The sequence below is a fragment of the Anomaloglossus baeobatrachus genome, chromosome 6, assembly GCF_048569485.1.
Source record: "Anomaloglossus baeobatrachus isolate aAnoBae1 chromosome 6, aAnoBae1.hap1, whole genome shotgun sequence".
Lineage (NCBI taxonomy): Eukaryota > Metazoa > Chordata > Amphibia > Anura > Aromobatidae > Anomaloglossus > Anomaloglossus baeobatrachus.
In genome coordinates, this window is record NC_134358.1 from 356792400 (window position 1) to 356805487 (window position 13088).

The 13088-nt window shown below is 45.8% G+C and overlaps 1 protein-coding gene across 3 annotated transcripts in view; it reads left to right on the forward strand.

Moving 5' to 3' along the window:
- Window positions 1-13088, forward strand: part of SACM1L (SAC1 like phosphatidylinositide phosphatase) — a 543139-nt gene that overhangs the window by 116415 nt on the left and 413636 nt on the right. For 2 of the 3 annotated variants that reach the window (XM_075315019.1, XM_075315018.1), the window contains exon 3: window positions 7979-8076. The exons of the other annotated variant lie outside the window; for it this stretch is intronic. In XM_075315019.1, coding sequence (XP_075171134.1) covers window positions 7979-8076 — 98 coding nt within the window. The remainder of the gene's footprint in view (window positions 1-7978; window positions 8077-13088) is intronic. 3 annotated transcript variants of the gene reach the window in all.

Genomic DNA, 13088 nt, shown 5'->3' on the forward strand with positions numbered 1-13088 from the left:
GCGTCGGGAGGAGCTGCAGGAGCCTGCGTGGCAGACCCTGTCGCTCCCTTCTAACAAATATCAAGTTTTCAGATTGAATATCTATTCAGTGAAAAAACCTACATTTAACGCTATTGTGTATTACATGTAGTTTTGTCTTTAATACACTCTGCACCTGGATGTTGGTGGTGGACACAAGCCAGTTGGAAATAGGGATAGTGAGGGCCAGCCATCTGGAGCGGGGGGGGTCCTAAACATTATGACACCCTCCGCTGGTAGGAAGGGTCATTGAGATATAGCTTAGGTTCTATGAAACCCGTTACCTACCACTGATCTTTTACTCATTCTCTCACGCTTTTCTATTTTTCAACTAAGCTTCACTCACCTTGTATTTGTTTATTGTTGTTTGGAAGACATATGGTGTCTATATTTTAAATCAATATTATTAATAAAGATATTTATTTTGAGGTTTAGTTTATGTGGTTTTCTGGTCATTCTACCTCGAATTTCTATTATTTTGTGGTTTTACGTGGTGTAAAGGGGTCGCAAGAGACTGGGGAAATGCTGAGGCGACTGCGCGGTGTCTGCAGCCGCTGTGCGAGGTCTCTGGTGTCTGCGCTGGTTCTCTGGGGGTTGGGGGCTGGGACTGCTGTGCGGGGTCTCCCACGGCTGGACTGGCGATGTGGGTCTAGCGGTGACTTCAAATAATGCCTCCTGGTATCGGCGCAAGCGCAGATGGAGCTTTTGGCTCAAGCTCTCATCTGCGCACTCGCCGCCTCCCTCCCTTGTGTTTTTGAGATCTCTGCTTGCCATTGATCCTAGAGCTCAATCTGCGCTAACTCCAGGTGCCATTTCTTTAAAGCCCTCACCGAGCAAAGCCCCAGCACAGCGGCCGCAGCCCCAGCACAGCCTCCTGTTTCTGGGTCACCCACCGCCACTGCCTCTTGTGACTCCTCCATCACTGCTACTGCCACCTCTCTGGTAAGACAACCCCGGATTACAAGATGGACCTTTTTTTTTCTTTTTTTTTTTTTTTTTTTCCACACTTTTTTTTTGCTCTGAATTTAAGGTGCGTCTAATAATCCTGTGCGTTTTATAAAAACGAAAAATACGGTATGTGCTATCGGAAAGGCTCTGAACTCTCTTCTTCTTCTGCTAACAGGACGAAACGTGCTGGTTCTCTCAGACAACAAGGTGGCGGTTTCTTACCTTATTCACCAGGGAGAGGTACAAGATCTCCTTCTCTGATAGAGACTGCATGAGATGTTTGTATTCCCTGGTGCAGATTCATCTATCTTCCCTCACGGCACTACATATTCGTGAGATGAACTATTTTATGGCTGCCTTCCTGAGTCGCAGTCGGGTACGTCAGGGAAAATGGTGTCTGCTCATGGAGGTCTTCGGTCAGATAGTGTCTTTTGGGGGTCCCCGGTTATAGATTTCTTCGCCACCAGGTCCAACAGGAAGATAGACCGTTTTTGCTGCCTGAACCACCGCGACAATCCTTGGGCAGTGGATGCCTTCCAGATTTCTTAGTAAGCCTTTCCCCCCCAGCTGATCTTGCTACCTGCAGTTTTGAAGAAAGCCTGAGAAGACAGGGTGAGTCTAATCTTGATAGCTCCCTTTTGGCCCAGGAGACCTTGGTGATACAACTCGGGAAACTGTCCTAGTCGGATCCTTGGATCCTGCCAGAAAGACCGTACCTCCTCTCTCAGGGCCCTTTGCTTCACCCTCAAATTTCGGGCCCTCATTTGACGGCCTGGAATTTGAGAGGCAGTTGTTAGCGGGCCGTTGCTTCTCCCTATATTTTGATTTCTACATTTCTGAACAGTAGAAAGCCAGCAACTACCAAAATCTATTCTAGGGTGTGTAGAAAATTCCTTTCCTCATCAGGTAGGAGTCTAGTGGGGAGGGCCCCGGTAGATGCGAATCTGGAATTTCTTCAGGAGGGTCAGGAGTTATGCTAATTGGTAAACACCTTGAAAGTACAGGTTGCAGCCCTAGGTGCATTCTACAATTGCAACTTGGCAGGTGATGCGTGGGTAAAGAGTGCTTACCAATTAGCATAACTCCTGACCCTTTTCTTGTCAGAGATCTAGACCTGTTCCCTGTTTAGTTTTTCCCCCTTGGGATTTAAATATACACCGTGCCTCCCTTTGAACCCCTTGCTCAGTCTCCTATGGCTATGTGCCCACTTTGCGTTCTATTACGCAGCGTGTAAGTCACTGCATGTGCGTCTTAGAACGCAGCCGAAAAGTTGCGTTCTGAGACACATTGTAACTGCAGAATTCCTGCAGAATTCCTGCATTCTGGATGCTTTCTCTGCCATGGGAAAAGCATCCAGAGAGCACATTTTTCACAGTGCTGTCCCACTCGGCTCTGCTGCATCCCCATAGACTTGCAGCTGAGCCGACTGGGACCGGACTGTCAAAAAGCATGGCTGGCTGCGAGACACTGCCGCGCGATCAGAATGAACTCGGATGAATTTCGTCCGACTTCATTGTAATCGCGTGGCTCTGTGCGTGTGCCGCGGCTTGATTTGCAATCACAGGTGAAGGACTCACTGGTGACCGCAAATCTCCTGAGTGACTGCAGTGAGTCGCGCGATCACCGGTGTTTTCACTCGTGGCTAGCTCGAGTCCTCCACCCCAGACATGTGGCCGCGGGTAACCTGAGTGACGTCTCCGCTGACAGCGCGACTCACTTTAGTTTCTGCGTGGAGCTGACAGGAGCGGCTGTGTTCTACGGCCGCTCCTGTCAGCTTCATATAGCAGAGCTGGATGCGTCGAGGGACCTCGTTCATTACATCGGACCTGGAGGGGTGTATAAGGATTTTAATAAAGTTGTGAAAGAGGGTGGTTTTTTTTGTCTTTTATTTCAAATAAAGGATTTTTCGGGTGTATGTGTTTATTTACTTTCACCAGATTAATCATTGGGGCTGTCTCATAGACGCTGCAATGATTAACGTAAGACTTAGTGGCAGCTATGGGCTGCCATTAACTCCTTATTACCCAGATTGCCACCGCACCAGGGCAGTTCTGGATGAGCCGAGTAGAGTCCCGAATCTAATGGATGCGGCAATTCCAGGTGGCTGCTGGCTATTTTTAGGCTTGAGGGCTCCCCATAACGTGGGGCTCCCCATCCTGAGAATACCATCCTTCAGCCGTGTGGTTTTATCTTGGCTGGTATCAAAATTGGGGAGACCACACGCCGTTTTTTTTTTTTAATTATTTATTTTACTGCACTACATAGACCCGCCCACCGGCGGCTGTGATTGGTTGCAGTGAGACAGCTGTCACTCAGCGTTGGGGCGTGTCTGACTGCAACCAATCATGGGCGCCGGTGGGCGAGGGAAGCAGGGAATACAAGCTTGAATAATGATGGCCGGCATTTTCAAAAGCAGGAGAAGCCGCCGGAGCAGTGTGATAGCCGTGTAGCGCCGTGCCCGTGATCAGTCAGTGATTTGATGAGTATGAGAGAGGGGGGAGAGGGATAGACCGACAGAGAGAGAGACCCACATACAGACAGAGAATTCGGCCTTTTCTTACCGTTGACTCTGCAAAAATTCTTACTGTCGCTCTCATTCATTCTCGCCTGGATTATTGTAATTCTTTACTACTTGGTTTCCCTGTTACGAAACTCTCCCCTCTCCAATCCATTCTGAATGCCGCAGCCAGGATCATTTTCCTCTGCAACTGCTTCACTGATGCCTCTGCTCATTGCCAGTCATTGCACTGGTTGCCTATCCGCTACAGAATCCAACATAAACTTTTCACTCACAAAGCTCTCCACAGTTCCGCACCACCCTACATCTCCTCCTTCATCTCTGTCTATCACCCCACCCGTGCCCTCCGCTCTGCTAATGACCTAAGACTGACATCCTCAACAATTCGAACCTCCCACTCCTGTCTTCAAGATTTCTCACGAGCTGCGCCTATGATCTGGAACACACTACCAAGAGCAATCCGATTAATTTCCAACATCCACACCTTTTAAGCGGGCCCTAAAAACACATTTCTTTAGACTAGCCTATCACCTCACTGCCCTGATCTAATCTAGACCCTTTCTGCCCTTCATAACGAAAAAGTTTCTTCCAATTCTTGTCCCCTGTACCTGTATAAATTCTGGCCAATGACTGGTTGGTTCATGCAGCTGGTTTTGAATACCCTATTAAATCGATGGCTGGACCATATATAACGAGCTCCCCCCCCCATTCACCTTTTGTGCCTTCCCCATTTCCTCATAGACACTAAGCTTACGAGCAGGGCCCTCACTCCTCTTGGTATCTTAATTTAGTATTTTTGTATTGTCTCAAATTGTCTGTACATGTCGCCTCTGAATTGTAAAGCGCTGCGGAATATGTTGGCGCTATAGAAATAAAACACTTATTATTATAGAGACCGACATTACAACAAAAAACGCACAAAAGAATTGACATGTTACTGTCGCTGCAAATTGCAGATGCAAATCGCTGCATTCTAAAACGCAACATGGGCATGGATTATGTACAATCTTCATAGATTGTGCTGGGAACGCAGGACGCATGCAGTTACGTTGCAGTGCAATACGCAGCGTAACTGCTTGCAAATAGGCTGTGCGCCCACGTTGCGTATCAGGTCCCTTACCCTTAAGGCTATGTGCGCACGCTGCGTTTTTTTGACGCTGCGTTTTTGGCTGCTAAAAACGCACAAACGCACCTGCGTCGAAAAAACGCATCAAACGCATGCGTTTTACCGCGATTTGGTGCGTTTTTGGCTGCGTTTTGCTGCATTTTTGATCTCTGCGTTTTGCTGCGTTTTTCCAATGCATTGCATGGGCGAAAAACGCAGGAAAGAATTGACATGTCCATTTTTTTTTTTTATTTTTTTTTTTTTTCAAGCTCAAAAACGCAGCTTAAAAAAACAGTTGTGTGCGGACAGCAAAAATGAAAACTCATAAACTTTGCTGGGGAAGCAAAGTCATGCAGTTTTGAGGCCAAAAACGCCGCGAAAAACGCACTGTGCGCACATAGCCTAAGGCAAAATCCGCGCATTTTATGCAGCGTGGGCACATAGCCTTAGGCTATGTGCCCACGCTACATAAAATGCGCGGATTTTGCCGCGAATTTCTCGCGGAAAAGCCGCGGATTTTCCGAAAATCTGCAGCACAGTTACTCCCCAGCCATTTCTATGGCATTTGGGAAAATGCTGTGCCCACGCTGCGGATTTTTCCGCAGCGGAAATCGTGCGGATTTCCGTACGGAAAAATCTGCAGCATGTCAATTATTGTAGCGGATTTCTCCGCAGGGTCCCATATACTTACCTGCCTTGATAGAGACCCGAGTCACTTTCTCCGTCCGGTGTAGCTGCAGCAGCAGCGCGGTGGATCCAGCCAGGTACAGGAAGGAAGAGGTGGGCGGAGCCTGCACGAGCTCCGGTCATGTGACAGCCGGAGCTGGTTCAGGCCCGCCCACCTCCAGCACAGTGAAACCAGACGCTGCCTGACAGTGACCTGGCCGCCGGAAAGCAAGGTGCTGCATGATGGAGGTAAGTATAAACTTCCCCGATCACTGCAGCACTTGTTCTGCATTGAGGATGCAGTGCCGAAGCCAATGTACTGTATCCTCAATGCAGAATGCCCGCAGCATATCCGCACGACATTCCGCAGCATGGAAACAGACAAAAGTTGTGGTGCTGTTTCCTGGGAGCACCTGCGGAATGTCGTGCGGATATATCCGCAGGACAATGTCCCCGTGGGCACATAGCCTAAGAGTGCCCTGATAATTGCTTTAACTTCAGCTCGGAGGGTGAGTGATCTTCAGGTCCTTTCTGTTAATCCTAATTACACACAGATCTTGGATGAGAGTAAAGGCCCCGTCACACTAAGCAACATCGCTAGCAACATCGCTGCTAACGAACAACTTTTGTGACGTAGCAGCGATGTTACTAGTGATGTCGCTGTGTGTGACATCCAGCAACAACCTGGCCCCTGCTGTGAGGTCGTTGGTTGTTGCTGAATGTCCTGGGCCATTTTTTAGTTGTTGCTGTCCCGCTGTGAAGCACAGATCGCTGTGTGTGAAAGCGAGACAGCAACAACTAAATGTGCAGGCAGCAGGAGCCGGCTTCTGCGGACACTGGTAACCACAGTAAACATCGGGTAACCAAGAAGCCCTGTCCTTGGTTACCCGATATTTACCTTTGTTACCAGCCTCCGCCGCTCTCACTGTCAGTGCCGGCTCCTGCTCTGTGCACATGTAGCTGCAGGACACATCGGGTAATTAACCCAATGTGTGCTGTAACTAGGAGAGCAAGGAGCCAGCGCTAAGCGGTGTGCGCTGCTCCCTGCTCTGTGCAGCTGCACCCTGTACTCTATACCCTATATATATACCCTGTGCAGCTGCACCCGGTGTGCGCTGCTCCCTGCTCTGTGCACATTTAGCTGCCGCACACATCGGGTAATTAACCCGATGTGTGCTGTAACTAGGAGAGCAGGGAGCCAGCGCTCAGTGTGCGCTGCTCCCTGCTCTCTGCACGTGTAGCTGCGTGCGCTGGTAACAAAGGTAAAGATCGGGTTGGTTACCCGATATTTACCTTAGTTACCAAGGACAGCATCTTCCACGCGGCGCTGGGGGCTGGTCACTGGTTGCTGGTGAGCTCACTAGCAACCCGTGTAGCGACGCTCCAGCGATCCCTGCCAGGTCAGGTTGCTGGTGGGATCGCTGGAGCATCGCAGTGTGACATCTCACCAGCAACCTCCTAGCAACTTACCAGCGATCCCTATCGTTGTTGGGATCGCTGGTAAGTTGTTTAGTGTGACTGGACCTTAATCCTTCACACTGATCCTGCTTATTTGTCTAAGGTTGTCGGGGCCTTTCACAGGTCTCAGGAGATGGTCCTCCCCTCCTGTTCTACTCCTAGGAATCCAAAAGAGGAGAGAATTCTTACCTTAGATGTCAGGAGGTCTTTACTTCATTATTTAGAGGTCACTAAGCCTTGGAGGAAACATCAGGTGTTGTTTGTTTGCTTCCAGGGTCTCAGGAAGGGTCTTTCAGCTTCTAAGGGATGAATAGCTAGGTGGGTCAAAGAGGCAATTAGGGAGGCCTATTTAACCCAGAATAGACAAGTGCCACAGGGTTTTACTGCTCATTCTACTAAATCGATGGCGACCTCCTGGGCCGAATGGGCAGATGTGCCTCTAGAACATATCTGTAAGGCGGCAGCCTGGTCCTCTCCTACTACTTTTTTTTTTTTTTAATCCCTATAGATTAAATTTGTCTGCCACTGTGGATTTGACTTTCCATAGAAGGGTTCTACAGGCTGTGGTCCCTCCATAGTGTTTTTTTTTTTTCGTCTTCAGAATCTCTGTTGGTGCTGTCGTGGTGAAGGGAGAAATCTAAATTACTTACTGGTAATGATTTTTTCAGAACCCATGACAGCGCCACTACTTCCCACCTCTTTTCCGTATTCACCCTTCAGGGTTTGGTATCTATAGTTTTGCGGGTGTTTTTGTTCATGTTGGAGTTTGGTTTCATTTATATTTTTTTCTGATATTCTCCTCTGTGCACTGTAACCTAACTGATGCGGTAGAGAGGTTTTATTTTAGTGGGTTTTCCTGTCCTAAGATGGGTGGACCTCTCTGGTGGCGCTGTTGTGGGTTCTGGAAAAATACCATTACCAGTAAGTAATCTAGATTTTCTGATTGTTTTGCTGGATGTGGCTTCGTTTGGAAGTCACCTCCTTTCTCTGAGGTGTGGCGTTGTCTGTTGCTTTCAGGCATTCTGTGCATGAGCTGAGTGCTTTCAGGATCAATTCAAGAGAGGTTGCATCCATGCAGTGTGTGGGTATATCAAACAGTACCTGTATGCAGAGGGAATGCGGCATTGAGGAGTTGTCATTCACAAGGTGTCAACCTCTTTGAGATTAATTCTTGTGGATGCTGTAAATCGCTGTCAACAAGTTTGCTTTTTTTCAATTTGATTTTGATGTTTTTTTTTGTAATTTATTGCTTTTAATTCCTTTAGACACACAACGCCTGAGATATTTTTTGTGGAAGCCTGTGATGATGGCGTTGATGATGTTCTTGCCATTGACAGAGTGTCTACAGAAGTTGCTCTTACAGGTATTAATAATATTTTTGCTGATATCGTTGTGTGACTGTTTTTGGGGGATTTGTTTTGTAATATAAACAAGTGTGAATAATCCACTCATTTTGTATTGTAACATTATTTTCAGAATATCACAAAAGTGAGTACACCTGCCACATTTTTGTAAATATTTTATATCTTTTCATGGAATAACACTGAAGATATAACACTTTGATACAATGTAAAGTAGTCAGTGTCCAGCTTGTATAACAGTGTCAAATTGGTGTGCCCTCTACACACAGCCATTAATGTCTAAACTGCTGGCAACAAAAGTGAGTTTGCCCACAAGTGACAATGGCCAAATTGTGCCCAATTACTTATTTTCCCTCCCTGTTGTCGCAATTCTCATGTAGGGCTACAATGTGCGTTCAACATGACTCCTCATGGCAATAAATTCTCTGAGGATCTGATAAAAAGAATTGTTGCACTACATAAAGATGGCCTAGGCTATAAAAAGATTGCCAACAACCTGACAATGAATTGCAATACGGTGTCCAAGACCATACAGCGGTTTAACAAGACAGGCTGCCCTCAGAACAGAACTCGCCATGGTGGACTAAAGAGGTTGAGTGTACCTGCTCATCATCATATCCAAAGTTTTTCTTTTCAAAATTGACTTATAAGTGCTGACAACATTGCTGCATAGGTTAAAGGGGTGGAAGGTCGGCCTGTCATTGCTCAGACCATAAACTGCATCAAATTGGTATGAATGACTATAATTCAAGAAGGAAGCCTCTTCTTAAGATTATGCACAAGAAAGCCCACAAACAGTTTGCCGAAGGCAAACAGACTAAAGACCTAGATTACGGGAACCATGTTGTCTAGTCTCATCAGACCACATAATATGGTTCCAGTAGTCTCATCAGAACAAGAGGTTTAGATGGTGTCAAGCGTGTATGGTGGCAACCAGGTGAGACGTACAAAGACAAGTGTGTCTTGCCTATAGTTACGCATGGTGATGGGAGTGTACCGTATTTTTCGGACAATAAGGCGCACCGGACTATAAGATGCTCCCTTGTTTTAGAGGAGGAAAAAATAGAAAAAAATTACATTAAAAAAAAAATGTGGTCATGACACACTGTTATGGGGGGTTGGGTCTGCTGACGCTGTTATGGAGGTAATAATATCCCCAAAATCTGTACTCCTATCCCCCATTCTGGGCCCCTTCCAGGTAGATATGGCCCCCATCGTGGAATATGTAAGTTCCCCATCTGTGTTTGTGTGTATGTATATATATGCGTGTGTGTGTGTGTGTGTTATAATATATATATATATATATATATATATATATATATATATATATATATATATATATATATATATATATATATATATATATATATATATAATAAGATATGATATGATCCAACCCTATCCAGGTGTACAGTAATGCCTTTATATACTAAATTTATTTATTGCCTTAATTTTACAGATATGATGCTCACCTAACTTTGTTTGGTCCTTCCTCTGCACTAGAAGCAAAGTCTGCCATATCTCGAGGACCTGAAGTAATGTAATGAAGAGGCAGGGTACTGTGCTGTTCTGGCCCACCCCTCTTCATTACATCACTGCAGGTCCTGCTGTTACAGGAGACTTTGTTTCTAGTGAAGAGGAAGGATCAAAATGAAAGCAATGTGAGCACTCAGCACAGAGACTGCGGGCTGTACTGTGATGGTATGCCGTGCTCTGGCCCGGACACTGCAATGATGTGCACTTCCTCCGGGCCAGACATGACTGCAGCGGCACCCTGCTCCTGCCTCCTAAACAGCAGACACAGTCTCCCCAGCCTCTGCAGGAAGCCGGCGGCTGGAGCACCCACGTGTGTCCGCTGTTTACAATAAACAAGTATTGATTTGCTGCTGCTCACACCCGCTTCTAGTCACTGACTGAGGACAGCGGAGAGAGGTGGGCGGGGAGCAGCTAATGAATATTCGCTTACTTTAAACAGCGGGTACACGTGGTTTCTTCAGCTGCTGGCTTCCTGCTGCAGCGACCCTCCCTGCCTCCTGTGATCCCACTCCACAGCCGCTCCTTCCCCACAGCTCCCTACCCCGCTTTGACATTCAGACCATAAGACGCACCCCACACTTTCATCCCAAATTTGGAGGAAAAAAAAAGTGCGTCTTATGGTCCGAAAACTACGGTAATGGTTTGGAGCTGCACAAGTGCTGATGGCTGTGGGGAGCTACAGTTCATTGAGGGAACTATGCATGCCAATATGTACTGTGACATGCTAAAGCAGAGCATAATTCCCTCCGTTTTGAAACTGGACCACAGGATAAGATTCCAACAAAGCGACCCCTAACACATCTCCAAAACAACCACTGCCTTGCTAAAGAAACTTGGGGATTGAGGGAACAGGTGCTGGACTGGCCAAGCGTGTCTCCAGACCTAAACCCTATAGAGAATCTGTGGGGACTCCTCCAATGGAAGGTACAGGAGCATGATGTCTCTAACATCCATCAGCTCCAAGATGTCTTCATGGAAGAGTGGAGGAGGATTCCAGCGACAACCTGTTAAGGTCTAGTGAACTCCATGCTCAAGAGAGTTAAGGCACTGCTTGAAGCTAATGGTGACCACACAAAATATTGACAGTTTAGGCCCAATTTGGCCTTTTTAACTTAGGGGTGTACTTTGTTGCCAGTGGTTTCGACATTAATGGCATTGTGTTAGTGTTTACACAAGCTGTTATACAAACTGTTTACTGAGTACTTTACATTGTATCAAAGTGTAATTTCTTCAGTATTGTCTCATGAAAAGCTATAATAAAAGATTTACAAAAATTTGAGGGGTGTACTCACTTTTGTCATATACAGAACTTATGATTAGATCAGAACTTATGATTAGTGATGGGCGAGCACTAAAATGCTCAGGTGCTCGTTACTTGAGCCAAGTTGTTTCTATTGCTCGGCTGCTCGGATCGAGTAATGAGCATAATGGAAGTCAATGGGAAACTCTTACATTTTGCTGGCCACCCCCCCCCCTCCTTTCTCTCCTCCTCAAACACCCCTGAAATTGAATGGGAGAGGCATAGGAAAAAAACTTGGATGCATCTGACTCTCAAGTTGCTGCTGAAACCAATGTTGTCGGAGTATTACTCCCTTTTAACAGACTGACAAAACATACAAAACCGACCATAAAATAGATTTTAATGGACAAAATATTAGGAATCATTCTTTCCTGTATAATGACTTGTATCTAAGGAAAATTTTAATTACAGAAAAAAATCTGCCTTCTACTCCTTTTTGGTTATATTTACACTTAGCGTTCTTTCAAAAACGCAGCAGTTTCCCATTTCAGTCAGGCAAAATAAACAATCATGTGCATTAGCTTTATGAAATCTCATAGCTTTTGCTGGGAGTGTAAAATTAGCCTTTAATTTACATCAAACTAATTAAAAATGCTGCCAAAAAAAGCTGCAAAAATGCAACGTCTGAACATAGCCTTAATAGTCGTGCCATGGCTCACTGTATTTACCTGTGGCTACAGTAGATGACCTAGTGTAGGGCAGGGATGTCATACTCAAATACGGAGGGCCAAAAAGTTGGTCAAAGTCGTGGACCAATCTAGTCGCAGGCCCCACATAGTCCTCCTTACAGAATAAGGGGCCCCACATAGCTCTTCATTTAGAATAATGGGCCACACTTGGTCCTCCATACATAATAGCATTGTAGGACAAATAAAATCTGCCTGCGGGCCTGAGTGTGATGTATGTAGTATAAGGAGAAAATAAACTACACCCACCGTTAGTCAACGGTAAATGTAATTGTAACATTTTACTACCTTATCTGGGCATTCGGTGTATATAACATGGTCAGACACATCCTGTTTAATTTATAAAGGAGGGACTCTGAACCTCACAAAGCCAATGAGGACAATGCAAGAACTGGAAAAAATTAGAAGGAAGAGAGTCTCAGACCCTGTATTAGATATAAAGGAGAGCCGTACTCGTACTCATTCTGTTTAAATGGTTAGCTAGTAAGACTGCTACACTCAAAGGTTATGCACTAAGTGCCAGGGCTCCCAAAAATTAAAAGGAGGAACTGCAATACAACCTCTAAGACATGTAGAGGAGGGCCTCAGAAAACATTTTTGACCATTTGTAAAGGGAATCTTTCACCCTTTGGCATTTTTTTTTTAGTTAATAATATGGGCATACAGGTGACACAAAGGTGAAATTAGCCATACCTGTATGTCTCCTGGATGATGGTTCGTTTGGCAAAAATCCACTTTTACATCTTGTATCTCCTGGGCTATGAGGTGTGCGCTGCCCCGAAGAATAGCCTGCCTCCAGTCTTAATTATACAGGGTTCCTTTTTCCCTTCTCTTCCTTGGTGTCCCTGTGACGTCAGGCGTGCGGCCGAAAATCTTGCGCATGCGCATATTATGGCTGTCATCCCTCCCTGGATTGTTGCGCCCTTCTGTGGGTACAGACTTTAATTTTGTTGTGCGCAGGTGCCGGGGAGTCACTGATATTTTACAGTGCAGGGGAGAGACAGCAGGCAGAGATTTCCTAATACAAACCTGACGTCATAGGGACTATGAAAAGACTGTGAGGAAGAATCATGTATGATGAAGATTGGACGCATTCTTCTCTTGCAGGCAAAACACTTGCCTCATAGCCCGAAAAATAGAAGCTATGAAAGGGGATTTTTGACAAACTGTTTCTCATCCAGGAGCCATACGAGTATGGCTAATTTCACTTTTATGCCACCTGTATGCCTATATTAATAACTTAAAAAATGCAAAAGGGTGACCAATTCCCTTTTAAGGAGTGGGACTCCTAGACTGGTAAAGCCTATACACTAAGTGCAAGGGTTGCCATAAAGTAGGAGGGACTGGAATATAGCCAGCAAGACTTGTAGAGGAGAGTCTCGGATTCAATTATGGTACAATATTACAAAGAATCTTGCTCCAAAACTAGCAATGCTATGCACTCAATGCAAAGCTTCGCTAGAAGTCCAAGGATGGATTGTAATACACGCAG